Source organism: Plectropomus leopardus, chromosome 4 (assembly GCF_026936395.1).
Source record: "Plectropomus leopardus strain MGB_pleo_1.0 chromosome 4, ASM2693639v1, whole genome shotgun sequence".
Taxonomy (NCBI): Eukaryota; Metazoa; Chordata; class Actinopteri; order Perciformes; family Serranidae; genus Plectropomus; species Plectropomus leopardus.
In genome coordinates this window covers 12,064,083-12,086,150 of record NC_142179.1, presented here as the reverse complement: position 1 = coordinate 12,086,150, position 22,068 = coordinate 12,064,083, and the positions used below count along the sequence as shown (strand labels likewise).

The window sequence follows — 22,068 nt, the reverse complement described above, 5'->3', positions numbered from 1 at the left end:
GAATTGCTCAAAAACTAAAATTTAAAAGTAAAGGCCGTGAAATTGTATGGTAACGCTTTTATTGTGAAAGGAAATTGAACCGGAAGTACAGTTGCTGTATTAGCAAGCGCGGCTAGCAATGGACCGGTCAGATGGAGCAGTGTGGAGGGTAATTTATCAAATTATTACATTGTGCTTTACGTTATTGGTTAGACTTTCTGTTTTTATTTCACCAAGAACAAGACAGTCTTGACTGTCTTGTTCTTGATAGTCCCGATGAGGAGTAAAAAGTGCCAAATATGAAACAAATCGTTAGCAAGGTGACTAGCTATCGTGCTCAACTGCTGAAGTAACCTTAGCTAGCAACAAGCAATGTGGGTTAGACGAGGAGGTTTTCTCAGAAACCCTTGGTTATTTGTCTGACTCACGGCTTTCTTTTTAATCTAACCATGCTATAATTATTGAAACTTAAAAATGACATGTAAATATAGATTATTGTAACGCTTTATCAGTGACTGAGGTTAATTTAAACTTTAGTGACCCCAGGGAGGCGCTGTCAGACCAATGTTTTCTTTTTCTATTTAAATTAACGTTAGTAAGTGAACACGATCACATACATTTATTTATTGAATTATTAAATAGTATTAATTACAGTGCTTTAGAGAGGGTCTTGTTAGTGGAAATTCAGCAATTATAATATCTGTAAACCAAAAATTCAAATAAATATAACACGAAATAATCGTGAATAACATTCATTCTTCTTCTTTTTTTTTTTTTTTTACAATAAGTTTAATGCACGTTAATTTTATATGATTCCAGCAGTAGTTTAAGAATGGCCTTTTTCAAAGTCTTGTAACAATGCAGTTTCTTTCCAATGATTGTTTTAATAATGTCTTTTCTTTGGAGCCACAATTCTAAGTCAATCAAGACAGCTGTGATAGAATTTCAACCTTACTGAAGTAATAGCCATAATAAGCAGCTCAAATTAAGATCTCCCTCCACTGATCCTTTATGCTTTTAAATCTTATATCTTACTGTGCATGAATACATTGATCAGCCAGACCATTAAAATCACTGCCTGGTGAAGTGAATAACATTTATTGTTGTTATGCTGGAACAATGCACCACCCCACACTGCAAACACTGTTCAGGAATGTCCCGAGGAACGTGAAAGGAGCTCAAGGCGTCCAACTGGCCTCCAAAGTCCTCAGATCCAAATCTGATCGAACATCTGTGGGACGTGTTGGTACACAGAGGAACCCCCAATCCACGGTGGGACCTCCTTTGTTTCGAACTTTGCTCTGACTCTGTTGAGGCATGGACACAGGACCTCTTGGGGGTGTCCTGTGGTGTCTTGCGAATTCTTTGAGTCCTGTGTGTTGTGAGGTGGGGCACCAGTACAACCCATGGATGCTCAATCAGATTTGCATCTGGGGAATTTGGAGGCTAGGTCAACGCCTTGAGCTCTTTCGGGCTGTTCCCGAAAAGTTTATGCGGTGCAGCATGGTGCACTGTACTACTGGAAGGGCCACTGCCATTTAAGAGTGCTGTTGCTATAAGCGGGTGTGCTTGATTTTCATTAGTGTTTGGGTTGGTGATGCGGCTCAAGTGGCACTGACGTAAATGGCAGGACCAAAAGTTTCTCTGCAAAACATCGCATTGTTGTGAGATGATGAGAAATGTCAGAGATTTTACTGTTTTGGCTGATCTGCGCATGTAACCGTAGATGTAACCAGGTCTGTGGAAGTGATGCAGTTTCTGAGCAGAGACTTAACATTAGGAAGTGAGAATATAATTTGTTCAAGTTGGTTTGGTGATGATTCCAGCCTTTGTTTGATGCTACAGCCACCCCGAGCCTGTGATGACTACTGGAGTGAATTTAAACACTGCAAAAGCTTAAGGAATTATTTTCACCACTACTACACTTACGGTAACACCCCATCCTGTGAGCAGTGGAAAGAGGACTACCATAACTGCAGAGAGTGGGAGAAACACAGAGGCACTGAGGCTAAGGTACAGCAGTAGGCAGTCACTCTGTTTAATTTTTTTTAACCTTTCTGGATGTCTTTAAGAGTATATGCAAAAGCCTTGAAATCAAGAGAGGCCATTTTATACATAATGCATCTGTATTGCAGGAGGCCTTGCTGAGGAGTGAGAGGAACAGAGTGGCTGAGCAGAAAAATTTCACTCCAGTGTGGGAACTAAGACGAGGCCCTCCTAGAGACTGGCACTTGCCCCTGGATGAGGAAAAGCCTCAGGACTCCTGAACTGTCACTGGTCACCTGTCTCTTTTCCACTAAAGCAAAGTGAAATGAAGATTCAAGATTCTTATCACTTAAAAGACTTCATAAAATTGCTCAGAGCCCTGAGCTGGAGAGACTCGTCATAACTCCTTTTCTGTCTCAAGCTTTCAGTGAGCTGCTGAATGAAAAAAGATTGGTAACAGTGATAGCAGCATCTAGTGGTCAATAATGAGGATGACTGCATGTATTCAACCAGCGAATTACAATATGATCTCTGCAAAGGCAGTGTCGTTTTTTCCCCGTCATATATATTTCTCCAAAGCTTGTAAATTGAACCTTTAAGGCTGACCTCACTCAGAGACTCACTGTAAATCAGTCTTAGGATAATTGCCTTGCTTGTCTGTGTGTAGTGTTGGTAAAGGGCAATATTGGGTAACATTATGCCACAGATATATTTTAAGATTCTATGTATTTCATCCAAGTAATGAAAGATCTATCATGTATTGTTCTGATCAGGGTTAAATTAAAATATTGAAGCTCCATTAGGATGCATTAAGACTTAATTTGCAGCTTTTGTTGTCATCAAATAGGAGAGCTGGCCGGAGTAAGCCTATCAACATTTCTTGAAAGCACCATATGAATTCTCTTCAACCAAGGTAAATATGCTTTTTGATGCTGCAGATGCTTAACCATTATTCACAGAGAGTCTAGCAATAGCATTTTTCTGCCTTATGTACTCAACTTTGGCAAAAATGCAGAAAATTATCTAAACAAACTGGATCAGTAAAAAAAAAAAGCAAATTTAATTTCCACTTTACATTGTTTTATACAGAGATGTGAATGTGAACACCCCCCAAAAAATCATAATTTCCATGAGTGTTGTTGCATTTGATACAGACATGAAACAACTGAGCTAACTGTACAATTCAAGAAAAACACATTTGCAAAGTGTCCTTCACACCTCCATATGCAGGCTGTTAAAAGGCTGAATCTTGGTTTACTGAATCATGTACATACACACAAAATACATGACAACACACAAAGACTGCACCCACAGCTGTCCCCTGTCCATTACTGTGTGTAAACTCTAGTGATGTCTGTGTATTTCCCATCAGGAGCTTCATATTCAGTCTTTGGCGGTGTGTAGGCAGGACCTTTATGAGAGAAGGGAAACAGAGTGGGGTCTGGCTTTAGCGCGGCCTGGTACAGCTCCTCAGACTCTAATTTCAGCTCCTGCAGCGCCTCCGTCTGGGCCTTTATTGCATCTTCAACAGCCTTCACCTCAGCCATGTGCTGCTTCTGCAAGAACAAAGACAGTGGAGCACGTCAGACTGAGCCCCCTAAGTGTACATGGTGGAGAGCGGAGGTGAAGAGGAGAGACTCTATAAAATCTTAAGTGATGGAGGTGTCACAGGTAAGTGGTGACCTGTTTGTATCGACTCCACTCCTTCAGCAGCAGGGCTCGACCCTCACTTTCTTCAAATGGCAGCCTCAGTGCAGAGCGTTCCCTGTGTAAGAGAATAAGAAACACTAATTTATAGCACTCTAAATCAGCGGGCACCACAATAGCAATGAAAGAACAAAAGGTAAAACAAGTCATAGAAAGACTAATGATACTTAAAAGCATATCCATAAAATATTAAAATGTGTCATTTTAATGTTGAGCAAGCATTGGCCAATGTTCTTGCATTGTTTTAATTTCTAGAATTACAACAACTTTAACATGTGTCACCACATCCAGCACTGCAGGTCGGTTAACTATGCCTTAACAAAAATCTAGCCACATTATGTGCACATGACAGTTTGCACAACAGGGAAATGAGCGGTACCTTGTCTCATCCAGGCATTTGGATGGAATGATTTGGTCCTCTATGGGGATAAACTCAGGTGGGACCCTCTCCAGCCTCTTCAGCTTTTTCCTCATTCTCTCTTTGGCTAGCTGCTCCCTTCGTGGGTCCACTTTCTTCTTCTTTTTAGGCTCCGCTCTTAAACACAAAGCACAGCTCTATGTGAGCACATTCAACCAAGAATATATATATAATAGATCTGTGAAATACATGAATATAATGTCTATTGTTACTGTGAGATAAAAGGTGATATTGTATTATACAATATAAAAATCAACAAAAAATGACAGCTCTGCACTTAGACCACAGTATTGCATTTCTTTGCATTCTAAACTGAGTTTCTGAGTTGACTAGAAACTGAAATGTGTGTTAAACATGGTGGGACACACATCTGTGACTATTAATAGTATCATCTAGCTCTGTTTTGAGAGCGTGAAGCTCGAAACATCACCTCCATGATAATTAAATATTTCTGGATGCATAGTCTAGAGTGCGTACTCTGTTTGTTCAGCTCTTGCATGGTGTCCTGTCCAGCACCAAATGTTTATTGTCTGGATGTGTGTGCTTTGTAAACTTTGAGAGCCCTTTTTCCCCATAGATGTAAGAACACACCACAGCTTTACAATCGACTAAAAACCACCAAATCCCTGGTGGATTAACTTGTAAGGGGTTCTTCTGACTTTCCACCTCCATCTTTTTGCATCTTCACCTCGTAGTGCAATTGTTAGGTTTTTCATAGATAGGTATTAGATACTTTATCAGTCCTTCAAGGGAAGTAACATTTGTTGCAGCAATTCACTCACATATAACCACACATTAACGAAAAGCACAACTTTAATCATCCACAGGAAAAAAAAATCTTAAATTAATAATAAAAAATACTCATTTAAAAAATATCTAATAATAATAACAACTATATAGTGTTTAAAATTTAAGTGTATAAGAGTTCAAATCGTACATATTCCTTGCCAGTTTATGCTGTGCTGTTTGTTTTAACTTTTGCTGTTGTGTTTTCAGTCTACTTGTTCTTTTATGTGAAATTAATTATGCTGCTGTCTTGGACAGGACTCGCCTGCAAAGGAGATTCTGCATCTCAATGGAACTATTCCTGGTTAAATAAAGGTTAAATACATAAATATAAATACATAAAGAATTCTGCAATTAATCAAATACCCAAAATAATAATAATATACAAACTGACAAGCAGTGAACCTGGTACTTATGAAGGTTCACTGCAGGTCCTGTTGGTTACATCAAGCCGTCATGATCGTACCTCAGTGGGGCAGATGTCTTCAGTGTCATCACCGGAGTCAACCATGAACTCTGTACAGCGTGTTCTCCAAACAGGAAGCTGCAAAAACAACACAAACAAACAGATTTTAGGTCACATCATGACACGCTGGAAGTTGGATTGTTTGTCAATCTCAGGATCGATTCATTTCTCTGCTGAATAACCTTTAGCTGTGTTAGCTTCAGGAGCTAGCGCCTTGTTACCTGTTCACAACAGACACTTACCTTGACGGAGAGGCGCGTCGGGATAAAACCCTGCAGAGACCGCGCGATAACCCCGATAAAAACATGTTTCCACTGTATGCTGCTTCACTTTAAACACGCATGAAAAAATGTTCACATGCTTCTCCTGTCCTCTTGTGAGTGACAGGGAAGTCGTGTCGCGAAGAGATGACGTTTTCGAACGGTCTCCCTCGCGATTTCTCACGCGCACTTTCGACGTTTTTTCTTGCTTAAAATAAAACAACTAGACGCATTAAAAATATAAGACTTCGTTAAAACAATACAATGAAAACTATGACATGCTTAAAACACGTTTAAAGAATTTAATAATGTTTTAATTCAAATTTATATGTAACAGTCTTTGTCGAATCTTCCCGGCCGCGTGGAAAGTTGGCTGTTGTGATATTTGGGGGAAAGGTCGCAGTCCTCAGGTTTTTATACCAACCACAGACTGAATCAGAGAGCCACAAGAAAACTGAAGTTTGATCCTGGCAGTGGGCATTTGATTCAGCATCATGGCGCTTCTCAGAGGTAAACAAACACCTTCCAGTTCAGCAGGAATTACAAAATATGCAGAAATGCGCGAAGGTGGACGTGACTACTTTGACTACTATAAATGTTAGGGATGCAGTTTTACTTAAATGTGTCACAGTGGAGGATTATTATCGATTTAAGATAATCGTCGCCGACTTGAAGCCGACTAATATTTCATGTCAGGGGAGTTTTGCACGTTTTCTGATCACAAAGGCGCTGTCATATAGGCGAAAGGTGACAAGATGGTGTCAAGATCATTAACAGCTGCTTCTCGACAGCAGTCACAATTACTTTTCGATCCATTCAAGTGGAAATAATAATTATAATCTTACTTAATTACGCCCAGTGAAAGAGGAAGGACTATTAAGTTTCAGTTGTAATACCACATTATCAATCAAACCTAAGCAAATTGGCTTGATTTCTTTTAGAAACATGGAAGAGGCAATGAGCAACGACAGAGCAAATTACCCCAAAAATGAGTAGGAAATCAGTTTTTAAAAAGTAAGTGAAAATGACATGAAAATTCGATAAGAAAAACAACAACAAAACAAACAAATAAACTAACAAGTTTTTTTTTTAAAAAAACAATGTAATTATCTTTAAGTTAAGTGAGATTAAGTGAGGCTATAAGCCTGTAATATTAACAGGTTTATTGGATAAAAAATATTAAAAAGCTGCAATGTTGCATGCAGGTTACAACTCTCTTTAGTTACTTCAGGATAGATGAATCCATGTAAAGTCTGAATATTTGTGTGAATATGAAACATATTTTGAAAAGTAACTAATAAAAGATCTTAGACAATGTGGAATGAAGGAAAAAAAAAAAAAAAAAGGACAGTGTTTCTTCCTGAGAAGTATAAAATAACATCAAATGGAATAACTCAAGTAAAATACAAGTACCTCAAAACTTAAAACTGTTACTTGTGTAAATATAATTTGCTTAAACAAACAGATAACATGTGTAGTTTTAACAGTGCATTGTTACACATTAAAAATAACATGAAATGCAAGTAACTTTAAACTAAAACGCAGGAGTGTAAATAAACTTTGTTTTTAGGGACAAATTACACAACAGTAAACCCACGATTCTGGCACAACTCAGGTGTTAAAAGGTTAGTTGCAAGTGCCAAGTCAGGTAAAGGTCTGCTGCGTCCCCTGACACGTATCAGGGGTTACTCCACAGTTCAATGTCTGAATAAACTCATAGGCATATCAACACATGATATTGAGATAACTGTCATGACTTTCAGTTTCATGTTACCGGTGAGTTGTTTATTCTGAATACATAATTGCATTATTGAGGCAATTTGTCTCACTCAAAATGTTGAAAAATGTTTGCATAGCTGTTAATCAGTTGTTGGCACTTCTGGTTGAGATGAAGTTAACTTACTGGAGTAATGAAAATTATGTATAAATTTGGTCTGTTAAATGTCAGAAAATAGTTTTTTTAAAAAAGTTTCCTAAAAGACCAAGATGTCGTCCTCAAATGTCATGTGTCATTCACAGCCCAAGATATTGAGTTTTCTGTCAGAGGAGCAAAGAAACCAGAAAATAGTCACATTTAAGAAACTGGCAATAGAGAACTTTCATGTTTTTTCTTTAAAAAAATACTCAACAAATTAATCGATTATCAGAATGGTTAGTGATTCATTTAATTGCTGAAAATATGTACCAGCCAGGATTTTCTGGCACCATTATCTGACTCTGGTTCAGTAGTATGTGGTTTGAAATCCTTGTCGCTGTTCTAAAATGCTCTGTTTCCCCGCAGGTGTATTTGTTGTAGCTGCCAAGCGCACTCCGTTCGGTACATATGGTGGCGTGCTGAGGGATCACAGTGCAACAGATTTGGCTGAGCATGCAGCCAAAGCTGCCCTTGCTGCAGGGGGCGTGGCACCAGAACTTATAAACAGTGTCATCATGGGAAATGTTATGCAGGTACCTAAAATTCGACAGATCAGCATTTCACATTGAACAGGTTTCAACTGCCATCACCTGAAAATGCCTACTTTAATATGCATATTATTGTGTGCTGACAAGTGTTTATTTCTCTTAATCTATCACTTTAACTATAGAGCTCAGCTGATGCACCCTACATTGCTCGTCATGTGGGTCTGAGGTGTGGCGTTCCCATCCCAGTTCCTGCTCTCACCGTGAACAGACTGTGTGGATCTGGTTTCCAGTCCATCATCAATGGTGCTCAAGTAAGAACATCACCAAGAACAAAGTACATTTAATAAATCAACATGCAAACAAATATTAATGCTTCTGATTTATTGAAAGGATAGTTTGTGTCGGAAGTCTTTTTGCCAGATGTTGGTTGGTGTCTTACAGTAGTATATATAATACAATATGTACAATACATAAACATATATAACATTGTTGTAAAAAAACAGTTATGATACAGTTGCAAATATACAGTTTTCACACATGTACAATACAGTTACAAAACATGAGCAGATGAAATCCAAATAGTAATTCTGTAGAAATACAAATGTTGATTAAGTTGTAAGGCACTGTCCACAGCCTACATGAGTAAAAGTATTACATGTCACATATACTGTATCAGTTTAAGAAAATGTGTCATAACTTTCTTCTTGTTACATCCCAAACAAAACCCTGTGGCGTTGTGTCTGCAGGAGATCTGCCTCAGAGAATCGGAGGTAGTCCTGTGTGGAGGTTCGGAGAGTATGAGCCAGGCCCCGTATGCTGTTCGCAACATACGATTTGGTACAAAGTTTGGAGTCGATCTCAAGGTTGGCTTTTGGTTGATTTTCTCTGCTTTTCTAAAAACAAGACACTTGACACAAATGTACATGTGATGGCCACAACGGCAGCTTGTTCAAGCTTTTGATAAAAAGATAAAAAACCTCTCGTCCTCGTCTGTCCCACAGCTAGAGGACACCTTGTGGGCTGGTCTGACTGACCTGCATGTCAAAATCCCAATGGGCATCACAGCAGAAAACCTGGCAGAGAAGTACCAGATCACACGAGAAGAGGTTGATAAATACGCATATCAGACACAACAAAGGTGGAAGGCAGGTAAGACGGGTTTCTTCTTTATTTATTTTTGTCAGTTCCGTTTTTATTAAATTTTTTGGATTAATCAAACATCATATGAAGAAAAAATACAGACAAACCCCAAACATTAAAAAAACCCCCAACTAAACAGCAGCAACAACATACATATCTCAGTACATAAACATATCATAACAAAGCATTTGTGACATACTAGATATAGTGTCCCTTTGAGTGATGTTAGTTACAGAAAGTAAAATAAAATAAATATATGAGTCTTCTTACCCTAACATGTTAAAAGCACCAAATTCCACCTTTAATCCGATTTTAAAAATGTTCCCAAACCTGTTAAAATTCCCCTTTGTTATCATTTAACTTTGCTAACATTAATTCAAAGGAAGCATTGTCTGTTATTAACTTCACCCAGTCACTAATTTCTGGTTGAGTCTGACTCTTACAGTGGCGAACAGTTATTTTAGCTGCAGTAATGAAGCCTTTAAGTGCCAAGTCAAGTTCTGGTTTTGATATTTGACAGTAATATCTTAATTGTTTTTTACTTACAGCTCACGAAGCTGGTTACTACACAGCAGAAATCGCTCCCATTGATGTGAAAGCTAAAAAGGGCAAAGTGTCCATGACTCAGGATGAACACCCTCGTCCACAGACAACACTGGAGCAGATGGCCAAACTGCCTCCTGTCTTCAAGAAGGGAGGGACTGTTACTGCTGCCAACGCTTCGGTGAGTTTAGACCTAAGGTGGTGTCTCTGTCTGAGGTGGTCTGTCAATTTTTTGCATTTTTATCATTCTGGTGACATAACACAAATGGTCTGTTTTACTTTAAAGCTAAATAAGGCAGGATGGAGGAGGAGGAAGACCTCGAAATGCTGATAATCAGAGCAGATTGGATTTTTTGGGAGGGGGGCTTTAAAGGACAGTCGCTGAAACAGACTGAGGGTGAATGCAGGTATATTCAGGCAGAGAGTATGACAAAAGTAATACATTTTTTTAACATTACAGCATGTAAACATGTATTAGAAGAAATCCCATAACAAGTTTGAACCTGAAAATTAGTATAATAAGGATCCTTTAATATTTATAATGAGTGCAACAATACATTGATCTGGATGGATTTATTGATTCAGTAACCAGTGATTTAATTGAATTGATGCAAAGTAAAAATGTTGATACATTTTTAAGATACAGCTGTATTTTGATATTCCCATGGTGTGTCTGTGTCAAAATTTCTGACCAAACACCTCCTTCCTAAACAGTTAAATATTGCTAGCAGCCTGGTGGACAAGTAGCAGACTGAAAAAACAATGAGGATATTTATTGATATCGTCTCATTTTGATCCCTGAGGACCCTGAATTAAGTCAGACTTTGTGAAACAAGCAAATATTGTATTGTTGCCCAAAGAATCAATATAATATTTTATTGTGATGAAACTTGTTATTTACACTCTAATATAGATGTTACGCAGCTACTGTTATTCAGCCATGAAAAGTAGACCACTCTTACTAAATCCAGCTGTCTCTTCTTGATCTCCAGGGTGTATCTGATGGTGCTGCTGCTGTGGTGATTGCAAGTGAAGATGCGCTGACTGAACACAAACTCACTCCACTAGCCAGAATTGTGTCCTATCATGTGTCTGGCTGTGACCCGAGCATCATGGGAATCGGTAAGTGACACCACTGTCATGGGGCTGTAATTTAATTCATTTGAATTGAAAGGAATACATTACTAAATAAACCGCTGTGATACTTTACATTGTGTCTTTATAGTAAGAGTTTCTGGTTTCATCTGGTTTCATTTTAGGTCCCGTTCCAGCAATCACAGAGGCTCTTAAAAAAGCCGGTCTGACTCTGAACGACATGGATCTCGTGGAGGTTTGTCATTAGTGAGACACTGATCTCCGTGCCATAAATTTCACTAGTAGTGAATGAAGTACTCAGACCCCTTTTTTAAGTAAAGGCACCAATACCGCAATCTGAAAAATACTTACTTACAAGTAAAAGTGTCACATATAAAAGTTTAGTTGTATAGTAGTATTATGAGCAAAATGTACTTAAGAAAAAAGCATTTTTATTGTGCTCAAGAATATAATAACGTAAACAGTTACAAAACATTTCTGCGTAAGAGTTCAGCAGCTAGAAAGGAAATCTTACCTTATATAACAAATTTTGTTTTGATCTCATATTCTCTTGACTTTAGCTGTTTGTTTGCTTTTCTCACTACCGTTTCACTTCTTGCGCTCTAAGCTAAACTGCCCATTTGAGTAATTTCTTTTACTGATGTGCTCTGCTGGGTCAGATGCAGATTCGACATACTAACGTGGCCAAAAAACAGCCAACAAGGGCTGATTAGTGTCAATGGTGTGGGACAAACAGCAAAAAATAGGGTAACAGACGCTCACCAACACCCGGTTTGGTGTGTCAGGGCCCCTGTGAGAGAAAAAAATAAAAAGCTCTCTAAATTTGCTGTTTTTTTTAAGGAAATATTCGATTATTTAAGCTCTTTAGGCCTCAATATATATTTTAATAAAACCACGAGAGAAGTTTTAAGGGAAAATGTTCAAATGTTATTTGCTAACAATTCATAGACATCTGACACTTGACATGGTGCCCTAACAAGACACTGCTTTTTTGTACGGGGTCACAAGTCGAGAAAGGTTGGAATAAACCCTTTTAATCTTTAACAGTGTGTTGTATTTTAAGCTCATAATGTTTTTTTAAATGTTAAATCTTAATCTGACTGTAACTATTTACTTAGGCTGTCAGATGAATGCAGTGGAGTAAAAAGTACACTATTTCTTCTGAAATGTTGTGGAGTGTGAAGTATAAAGTAACTTAAAACTTAAACTTAAACTCAGAATGAAGTAAATATAGATAGTTACTTTCCAAAACTTCATTTCATATGTGTTTTGATTTATTCAGGTAGTCCAAATAGTAGACTAATTACTTAGTTGTGTTACTTATATTATTTGCTTTGCACAGGTGAACGAGGCTTTTGCCCCTCAGTACCTGGCTGTAGCTAAGGCTCTTGGCCTGGATCCAGAGAAGAGCAACGTTAACGGTGGAGCTATTGCCATCGGACATCCTCTCGGTGCCTCTGGTGCACGAATCACCGCCCACCTGGTTCATGAGCTCAGGTTAGTTTGTCCTTTAGTAATCATGCTTACAGTAAATTAGCTAAGATGTCTGCACAGTAAACAACTTTGAATAATTAACTTTGTTTTCAACAGGCGACGAGGAGGCAAGTACGCTGTTGGCTCTGCCTGCATTGGTGGTGGTCAGGGCATCGCCATCATCCTTGAAAAGTGCTAACTGAAAAAACTGCCAGTGTTACCACCGGTCATAAAATGAAACAAAGGTCACACGTGCTAAAATCGTTTCTTTTTCTGGTAAAACCTTTCATGTTAAATAAAACAGCAAATGTTCTCTTAACACAAGGCTGTGTCCCGGCACACAAAGAAAACTCAACATCCATTATTGCTGCTCACTCTTGTTACTTCTTTCAGTCTATTTATTCAAAAATGTACAATAAATGTTTGATTCCAGTGTTGCCTTCGAAGCCCTGTGAGAATAAAGAGTGAATTCATGTTTCTGTGCTCGTTGCAACATACTGTGAATGTGCCTGAGATACAGAGCAGGGCCTTGGTCACATTAACACGTGTAGCATATCATGAACTCATAAAGTACAGTATTTATAGGGTCATAGTAATGTTTAAAGGGACTCTGAACTCCAATGTTTGCCTTTAAAATGTTCACTCCATTATCAGGAATCAACATTTGCAAAAAATATTTCTGACCTGTGATGGCCTCTGCAAAACTGATTTTGTATTTCATTGTCAAAGAAGCTCAATAAATTGATTTTAAAAAAGTGAACTTTATGTTATTTTTAATAATTAGCATGGAATTAACAGACTTAACAGACTGCCACTGCTAGTTCTTACTTTCATTTTTAAAAAAAATCATAATTGGATTCAGAAATTGTTTAAATTAGGTTTGCACTGTGAAGGAGTTTGACTCTATGACTTGCATAACAATAAACATGCCGCAAAACTATTAAGACGAAGTAAGAATAAGAAATAATCACAATAGAATATTTAAAAAAAACACATTAATATTTAAAATTGTTACTATTATTAAAGATTTAGTTTTTAAAAATATTTTAAACAACATTTAATTTTTTTTAAATATTCCAACACAATCAGTTCTTTTCTTTTCTTCTTTCTCCCTACAATAATAATTCCCCATTGATTGATTTGTTTCAAATGCTCAAAATGACTTTAGATGTTTGGATGAGAAACTTTTTTTAATGTAGACAAAAGAGTTAATGTGTTAATTACAGCAGGGATGATATGGAAATGAAATAACAGAAAACATCAAATGAACCTCACACTATCTTCCAGTTGACATCCGTCCAAAAAGTCAGGAACAATTCATGTAAAATAATCATACAACACCAAGCCTCCACTTTACCGGTGAATTATATAGCTTATTTCATAGTTTACTGCTCTTTAACGTGTAAATATCATAACTATAAATATAAGTATTGCTGCATATACTGTACATACTGTCATATCCACCTACCTCATGCATATAAAGGAACCTGTTGCAGGAATAATTCCATATTAATTTTAGTGTCTTTGCACAACTGTATTATCATTTACAATTTAATTTTGTTGTTGTATATCTGCACACAGCAGTCAAATGTTTATCTTTGTTTAGATCTGTTGTTTTTAGCTGTGTGTCCTTTTCTATGTACATTGGAAGCAACAAAAATCGGTGTCAAATCCCTTGTGTGTATTCACACTTACATTGGCTGCTTCTGATTCTGATAACATATATTTAAAGACATACAAGTGTTTACTAAAACAACTGAAAACTAACAAAATTAAAATATATCCAAAGTTTTGAGAAGTACCAGTCGTTAAAACACAAACAATGTTGTTTTTATTTCAAATTCACAGTGAGAATAAAGGAGAACTAGATGTAGGACTACAAGGACCACAACGTCCCGGATCAGCTACGTAATTACGTAAACGTCATTGTGCAGCGTCCTTATATACGTAACATTCCCGGATGTCGGTCTTTTTTTCATAGCAAAGGTAAGACAGCATTGCCTTCGTGTTACTGTTGAAATAAAATCTGCTTTCATCTGTGCCACAGAATTAAAAATACAATCTCAAAATATCGGGAGACGAATCCTTGTATATAGACATTGCGTTAGACGTAGTTATTACTATGATGTTTCCGTCACGTCGCCGTAATAATGATGAGTTTAGTGTATCTGTAGTCCTAGGCCGCCGGCTAGCTTCCGTGCTGTGTGTAACGTTAGCTAGCTAATAGAAACGTGCTGTGCTTCGTTAGTCTCCTGTGCCACTTGACCATATAATTGCGCTGTCACATACATACATTTACACGAAAAGCACTAAATTGTCATTTTGAGAAGACCAGTGGTTGGCGAATTAGTAAAGCGACTCTTCTGTGCTATGTTGCTAATGGCTACCCAACGCTACCAGTCATGCCTGCTGTGCATTGGCGATATCTGGTTTTTAGCACTCAACCTAACACATTCAGTAATAGTTTGGGGGATCGTTTTGATGGTTTTCTGCTGTTAAACAATGCACTTTGTAATGTAGATTGGGAACATTACTGTAAAACTTTTAAAGTTATTGATACAGTTTTAGTCCCTTGTAATTTATATCAGAATCAAACCTAAGCTAGTATATAGTTTGTGGTTTGAATACTATTTCAAAACGAGCTATGTCACAAACAGTTATGACATTACATTCGAAATGGATTCCGTTGGTACACTAACCTCTGTATTACTTTGTGTCAGATGGCAGAGGGCGACAAAAAGGCTGCCAAGAAGAAGCACGGGAGCCGGAACCCGGTTCTGGCCCGGGGCATCGGACGCTACTCCCGGTCAGCTATGTTCGCCCGCAGGGCCATGTACAAGAGGAAGACCAAGACCACTGAGACCAAGGTGAGGGAAGATCAGTGACAGAAAACAAAATAAGCGAAACACATCATACTTGTTGACTGAACTTGTTGACTGTGATAATAATTTGTCCCTGTTTTTAGGTGGAGAAGAAGATTAAGGAGAAGCCAAGGGCAACCGTTGTGAAGACTGTTGGAGGAGACAAAAATGGAGGCACTCGTGTTGTCAAGCTGCGCAAGATGGTGAGTAATGTGTGAATTCTTGTTTTCCCTCTCAGATTTTATTTTGATCGATTACTGGCAGTAGAAATTATCAATATTGTTATGCTGACAGAAAAATCAAAACATATGTATCACACACTATTAGGAAAATTGGAAATGTGTGCTTAAATGAGGAATTACTTAATTGTACACTTTCAGGAGCGAAGGGTCAGTTTCAATTGCATTATAACTTTATTTATCAGCTGATACATTGACACTTCCGATCTATTATTGCAAGTGTTGTTACTAAACAGGTTTCCATCACAGATATGTGCACAAACTAAGTGATATCTCTGAAATGTCGTTAAAACAATTGAGAGATGACTGCGTCTCCATTGAGTGATGTAATGTGGCTTCTCCTCTTGTGATAACACTCCAAGAAGCAATGGCGATCGATGTTCAAAACATCAGCAGATTTATTTCTATTGCAGCCACTGCACTAGCTGTCATTATTTCTAATCAAAGGGTGACATAGGCATGTTATGTGAGTGATAATAGATAGGCAAGCCCCTTATATGTGGGAGCGGCCAGGTATGAGGGATTTCTGGAAGGTGATAGTCCACGATTTAACAGAGGAATTGTGGATTCAAAACTTCCAGATGATCTGCTCAACTCTTGAAGAATTATGCTAAGCAATAACACCTCTTGTAGCGCTCGTTGCATCATGCCCAAGGAAGCCAGTTCCTACTGACAAGCACATAGCCATAGCATCATGTGACCTATAGAAGCAAAAAAGTGTTTCCATTGTAGTTTTGTTGAAAGATGGCCTTTTCCAATAGCCTGAAATACCACCTTATATGAGCATAAAACTTTGGACTTGGGGGACCTGGGTTAGGCATATTTTCTATTTGCAATTTCAGTTTGCACAGTTTTAGGGTTAATAGAAGCCATCTACTGCTTTCAAGAAATGCACTTGTTTTATTTTTTTTTTGTATGTGCGTATCTTTTGATTTCTGCAGCTAACAGTAATATGTGTGTTCCTATCGTAGCCTCGCTACTACCCCACAGAGGATGTTCCCCGTAAGCTGAAGAGCCACGGAAAGAAGCCTTTCAGCCAGCACAAGAGGAAGCTGCGCAGCTCCATCACCCCAGGAACGGTCCTCATTCTGCTCACTGGTCGCCACCGTGGAAAGGTGAGAACCATTTTTAGCACGTCTTGATAGCGTTTTGAATGTTGGCATAGAAAAGCAGGAATAATTTGACACACACATTACAGGCTGAAAAATGTTAGGTGTCTCACCATAATGCTTCTAGTGCTTTGGAAAAATATAATGGATGACTATTGAGCTGCTGCATTGTGTATGACTGGCCTCAGCCAGCAATTATTTTCCAGGGTGCAGATTCAATGTTTAGATTGTAAAGTCCAGTGTTGGGGTTTAAGGGCATGAATCTGTTTGTTTGCTATTAGCACATAAACATGATCATCTCACATAGTTTTATATATACACACACACACACACACACACACACACACACACACAGGTATTGGTCATTATGATCTACAAAGGCACAGTATGTTTTCCAGATGTGAACAAAAGGATCAGAGCATCGGAATATGACCCTACATTTATTCCCATTGATTCACAGGTCTTTTTATTATGTAGACTTTCACTAGACAAATAGTTTGATCTGTAAGATGTAGTTTAAAGGGTTGTTTACATTTAGCATTCTTAACAGAAGTCCATATATTCCAGTTTGATCAGTTTTGAAACACAATGAAATCTTATCATCCAAATGAATATTCAGTGATAATGCGAATGGAATAGAACTGTTGGGGACTAAGTTTTTTGTGCAAAATTTACCAACTACTGATTAAATTACCACTGTTTTTGTGGCTGGTGACTGAAATGAATTCAGCAGCCACTTTTACCAGCAGTTGGCTGGTGGCTGGTGCTAATTTCCAACTGTCGCTGTATGGATTTTATCTTAATGTGGTGAAAAAGCAGTGCATTATTGGTGTGGTGATTTACCGCCAATGCTGGTACTTGGTGTCCCTTGTGCACAGTGCTATACGTGTGTACATCATAAAAAAATTTTGATTGTATAATTCTCTGGTGTATCAGTGACGTGTAGGAACTACACTGCAGACTGCATTCTCACCTCCTAGTGACAGGGTGGCTGACTCATATGAAGGGTCCAGCGTGGGTTGAATGCGCATCTGCAATTCCGCGTTATATATTTCTGATGTATAAAATGTCTGTATCTTCCCTGCGCTGCTTTTTTATAGTGTGTGATAATCTGGTCACATCTAGTTCCCGCATCCAGGCACAGTCTCGCTCAATCTTTCACCACCCTTTAGTTCTCGTTCTCATACAACTGAAGTTATGCCTGATAATTAAGATTACTAATGACAGCATTAACAGCCTAAGTGGCGCATTTTTCTATTGATTACATCTGCTTAAAAAAAATTTGTTGACTGCGGTAATATCACTTGACTGCATAATTGTTAAAAAAAAAAAAAAAGAAGAAAATCACATGTTAATTGTTTTGACAGATATTATGGTTACCTTTTATGAGTTGTGATTTTTGTGGGAATTTTTTTTTTTATTTCATTATCACTGCAAAAAACGTAAAAGTTATTAAAAGTTGATTGTTTTATAATCATATTTAGTAAAACATTTGACCGTCAAAAATTTGAAGCTCCTGTGATTTGGAGTTTGCACCAAGCCATATTGCAATTTTAATAATATTTCGATTCATTATGAAGCTCTGTCATTTTAACAGTCTTTATATATATTCTTTATTTAACCAGGTAAAAGACTCATTGACATTTAAAATCTCTTTTCCAATAGTGACCTGGCCAAGATTGTGGAGATGAAGGATATATTTATTTATTTTTCTTTTATTTTTATTCATTCATTCATTCATTCATTCATTCATTCATTCATTCATTCATTGTCCTTGTGTGTGTGTGTGTGTGTGTGTGTGTGTGTGTGTGTGTGTGTGCGTGCGTGCGTGCGTGCACACATATATAAATATATTTACATAGATATATCAATGTAAAAAGAACCTATTATAACCTTCATATTGCACTCAGAGGAGTCTGATGCAGACATTGAAGGACTTGGCTAAAGAAAAAGCCACCTGAGCATTCTTGAACGTGGCCTGCTAATGCCCCGTTGAGTGACACTTAACTGTACAACATTTCCAAAAAAAGACATTGGCAGTATTTATACTTATTTCAATCAAGGCGCACTTGTCTCTTTTTTTTAACTGTTGTGGATAAAATATTTTGACTGTTATGGCAGTACAGTCCAGTTTAAAAAAAAAAGAGCACATATCTGAAGGTATTGACACCCTAAAATCAGTGGTGCATCTTTATTGTGTGTGAAGAAGGCATTACTAACAAGCGTGCTTGACACATCACTATAATCACACACCCTCAGCACCACAGACATTGTCCCTCCCTCCCACTCTCAAATGCTACATGGGCAAGTTATGGAGGCATGCTTGTGTGCCCACACACTCTTAGAGCAGTAGCTGACCTAAATAAAGTTTCTGCTGTGAATCTGATGGGCAGAGAGCCCTCATGATAAAATTTGGAATAAGTGTCAATTAGATTAATTTTCCTACCATCAGTGTTTATCCCAAAATCTTTCTTTATCACACTAGATTCGGTTGGCAAAAGAAGAAACCTTGAGTAAGCAAGTCCCTTCTTTCGAGACAAAATACAAGGACGGGGGTATGGGACTCCCCAATATTTGCCACTGCCACTGTTACTGGGCCACTAACATTTGATGTCTGGCCACTGTCTTTAGCCCAATAGCCCAGAATGGGCCTCACTACAATTTAACTCATGCCAAAATATATCACTTCCTATACTCCTTAGGACTTCACTTAAATACCCTCTGCCCAAGCTACCACCAGCCCTGGTGGTTTGTGCTGTTTGTTTTGTTTATTTTTATACTGACAAGCTCAATAAAAATATTCTTAAAGAATTTTCCCCTCAATAGCTTGACATGAAAAATGGATTGCAGCTATTAAATAGTCTAAATGGTGAACATGCCAGTTTATTTAATTGGCTCACAGCTTGAGTTGAATGAGTGTTTTTAAACCCAGTACTGTAACTTTATACTAAAGATAATTGTTATTGTTTTTTAGCGTGTGGTGTTCCTGAAGCAGCTCTCAAGTGGTCTCCTGCTTGTCACTGGTAAGGATGACTTTTTGTGGTTGCTCAGTATTTATGCACATTAAGCCTAAATACTGAGTATTTCTTTTACAAACTTTTTATCAGTGGAGCTTTGCTTCAATAGTAGCTGATGGTTGCGTGGCCTCCACCAGTCATGAAATGCCAACATCACAGACCGAAACTGAAGAGGGAAGGGTTAAATGGAGCAAAAAGGAGCTTATAAGTGCATTAAGTTCCAGAAAAGGCAAGTCCCTTTTGCTGTGTGACTGCCTCAGTGTATTCTTCATTTTAACGTGTTTACATGAATTTTGTACAACGGCGGGGTCCAAAGCTTTAGTGAAAGCGAACAAAGGCCTCCGTTTCCTGCTTCAAATTAAAGCCCTTGTTTCATCTTAAAAGCCCTTTAGTACTTTGGTCTGGTTATGTTTTATGATTGGTGGAGAAAGTATTCTAGTAAATGCAAAATACTCCACCCCTAAGTAGAGATGTAGTGATGTTAAATTATTGTGATAATCGATTCCCGTGGGGGGGCATTTTTTTTACCAGCCAAAACAATAAATTGCTTTTTTTTTTTGTCTCATACACATTTATGACAATAAATCTTATTGAGATGATATGCAAACTTAGGCCAGAGCAAAATCTGAAGTAATAGTATTAAATATGCTGAACAGCTCATCACTGCATCCTCTGTGTGTACGGTAAACAGAGCTGCAGAACGAGTAGCGCTCGACGGCTTTGCTGCACTGCACAGATGTGAGTGACAGAGAGAAAGCAGAAGCAGCTGCACAGAGCATCAGAGCCTTGCACCCCTAAAAATGCAGTGGAGACTCACAGCAGTTTAATACTTGACTATTTTGGCACAAATATGTACCCGCCTGTGTGGCGAATAACCTCCAGAGATTTTATCACATTCGGCTCTCGGCGGGTGTCAATTTTGGAACTCACCGACAGTTTTTACCGGGATTTCAAAGAACGGTGATCACACTTGGTTATCATGATAATTAAATTTGACTGATACTGCTAACTGTCAGGGAGTTTCACCGCGATTACCATGATAACCGGAAACCTTTACATCCCTACTCGCAAGTATCTAGTTGTAAATTACATTTTAATTTCTCTTTAGCCATGTCATATACCTCTCACAAAATACTCAAAAGTAATTGAAATACACATTGCAAATAAAAGAAACATAAATGCTTCCCATTTCGGATCGCCATTTTGAACGAAGCCTCCATAGACGAACTCAAGGTAATTGTTTTTTTTTTTTTTTGTTTGTTGTTTTTGTTTGTTTGATAAGTTCCAGCTTTTCACATGTATTTATGCATTCATTTGAGTTTGATATTCAGGGATCCAGATTAAATTATTTTGGTATTTGATCTTGACTTGCATGTTAAGCTAAGCATTGCCTATCAGTGTTTTTTAATGTTACAAACTCTCGTTATGAAATAGCCCTTCAGATATCCACTATCGGTCGACCTCTAGTAAAAACAAACGTATTCATAGTAGTAGCTTTGTCAGAAGGATGTTCCCGACACCATGTTTATAACTCTTTTGTTTTGCATACTTGTAGGCCCTCTTGCTTTGAACAGAGTACCGCTACGCAGGGCTCACCAGAAGTTTTGCATTGCCACTGCCACCAAAATTGACATCTCTGGCATGAAGATCCCCAAAACTCTGAACGATGCCTACTTCAAGAAGAAGAAGCTGAGGAGGCCTCGTCACCAGGAGGGCGAGATCTTTGATACAGAGAAAGAGGTGAACTTAGTGTCTTTCAACACATTTTGACCATTTTAGTGAGATTTTGACTCCTGGATTTGTAAAACTGACTCACTGGTTTTCTTCTCTTGTCTTCGTCTGCAGAAGTACCAGCTGACAGAGCAGAGGAAGGAGGACCAGAAGGCTGTTGACGCTCAGCTCCTGCCTCTTATCAAGAAAGAACCTCAGCTCAAAGGGTACCTGCGCTCTTCCTTCTGCCTGTCAAATGGTGTCTACCCACACAAGCTGGTTTTCTAAATGTGTTATAATTAAAGAGTACCACCGTAAGTCTTCTCCTGCCTCATCTGTGCTGAAAATTAGTTTGTGTATGGCTTTGACGTTTCCTGGCCTGACTAGTCAATAACTTGCCGCCGTCTCAGCAACATGCAAGAAAACATAATACCACAGCTCAAATCGTATAATCAATTTTCACTTTTAATCTGAATTTGCCATCATCAGGTTTCATGGTGTCTCATGCAGGTATAACTCCTGCTGCCTTATATGATGGAATGACCTTAAACCTGTTCTTAACATCTTGACCATGAGATGTATTTTGATTTGGTGGTGTTTTATACTCCATTTGCCTTTGCAGAAGTATGGCTGAAAAATGTCGTGTATGCAGACGCACTGGCCACTGCAAGTTAATTTCCTGTGCAAAACATTAATTTCAGGATTCCCGTTTTAAAATTCATTAATTCACTCAAAAAATAAGGCCTTAATTGGTATTAAACTGTTGAATCAATCTTATAAAGTCATACAAAGGTGTTTTTCTGATGTTGCCCTGTAAAATTTAAGAAAAATTGGTAGCATTATTTTAACTTTAAATCTCATCAAAATGCATGTCAA

The 22,068-nt window shown here is 38.0% G+C and overlaps 4 protein-coding genes across 4 annotated transcripts; 3 read left to right on the top strand and 1 right to left on the bottom strand.

Moving 5' to 3' along the window:
* Nucleotides 1–32: 32 nt before the first annotated feature.
* Nucleotides 33–2,780, top strand: c4h22orf39 (chromosome 4 C22orf39 homolog). The gene is made up of 3 exons (XM_042488109.2): nucleotides 33–148; nucleotides 1,825–1,992; nucleotides 2,115–2,780. Exons 1-3 carry the CDS (start codon nucleotides 119–121, stop codon nucleotides 2,244–2,246), a joined length of 330 nt encoding a protein of 109 aa, XP_042344043.1. The 5' UTR covers nucleotides 33–118; the 3' UTR covers nucleotides 2,247–2,780.
* A 222-nt stretch (nucleotides 2,781–3,002) lies between these two features.
* mrpl40 (mitochondrial ribosomal protein L40) lies at nucleotides 3,003–5,801 on the bottom strand. Its single transcript, XM_042488108.2, has 5 exons — nucleotides 5,585–5,801; nucleotides 5,343–5,420; nucleotides 4,052–4,207; nucleotides 3,649–3,730; nucleotides 3,003–3,521 (listed from the first exon to the last, which is right to left on the bottom strand). Exons 1-5 carry the CDS (start codon nucleotides 5,647–5,649, stop codon nucleotides 3,294–3,296), a joined length of 609 nt encoding a protein of 202 aa, XP_042344042.1. The 5' UTR covers nucleotides 5,650–5,801; the 3' UTR covers nucleotides 3,003–3,293.
* A 149-nt stretch (nucleotides 5,802–5,950) lies between these two features.
* Nucleotides 5,951–13,016, top strand: acaa2 (acetyl-CoA acyltransferase 2). The gene is made up of 10 exons (XM_042488107.2): nucleotides 5,951–6,112; nucleotides 7,884–8,050; nucleotides 8,188–8,316; nucleotides 8,752–8,868; nucleotides 9,007–9,154; nucleotides 9,694–9,869; nucleotides 10,681–10,810; nucleotides 10,948–11,018; nucleotides 12,126–12,280; nucleotides 12,374–13,016. Exons 1-10 carry the CDS (start codon nucleotides 6,097–6,099, stop codon nucleotides 12,453–12,455), a joined length of 1,191 nt encoding a protein of 396 aa, XP_042344041.1. The 5' UTR covers nucleotides 5,951–6,096; the 3' UTR covers nucleotides 12,456–13,016.
* A 1,941-nt stretch (nucleotides 13,017–14,957) lies between these two features.
* Nucleotides 14,958–21,510, top strand: rpl6 (ribosomal protein L6). Its single transcript, XM_042487588.2, has 6 exons — nucleotides 14,958–15,123; nucleotides 15,222–15,320; nucleotides 16,328–16,471; nucleotides 19,440–19,488; nucleotides 21,038–21,222; nucleotides 21,328–21,510. Exons 1-6 carry the CDS (start codon nucleotides 14,977–14,979, stop codon nucleotides 21,478–21,480), a joined length of 777 nt encoding a protein of 258 aa, XP_042343522.1. The 5' UTR covers nucleotides 14,958–14,976; the 3' UTR covers nucleotides 21,481–21,510.
* The last annotated feature ends 558 nt before the right edge of the window (nucleotides 21,511–22,068 follow it).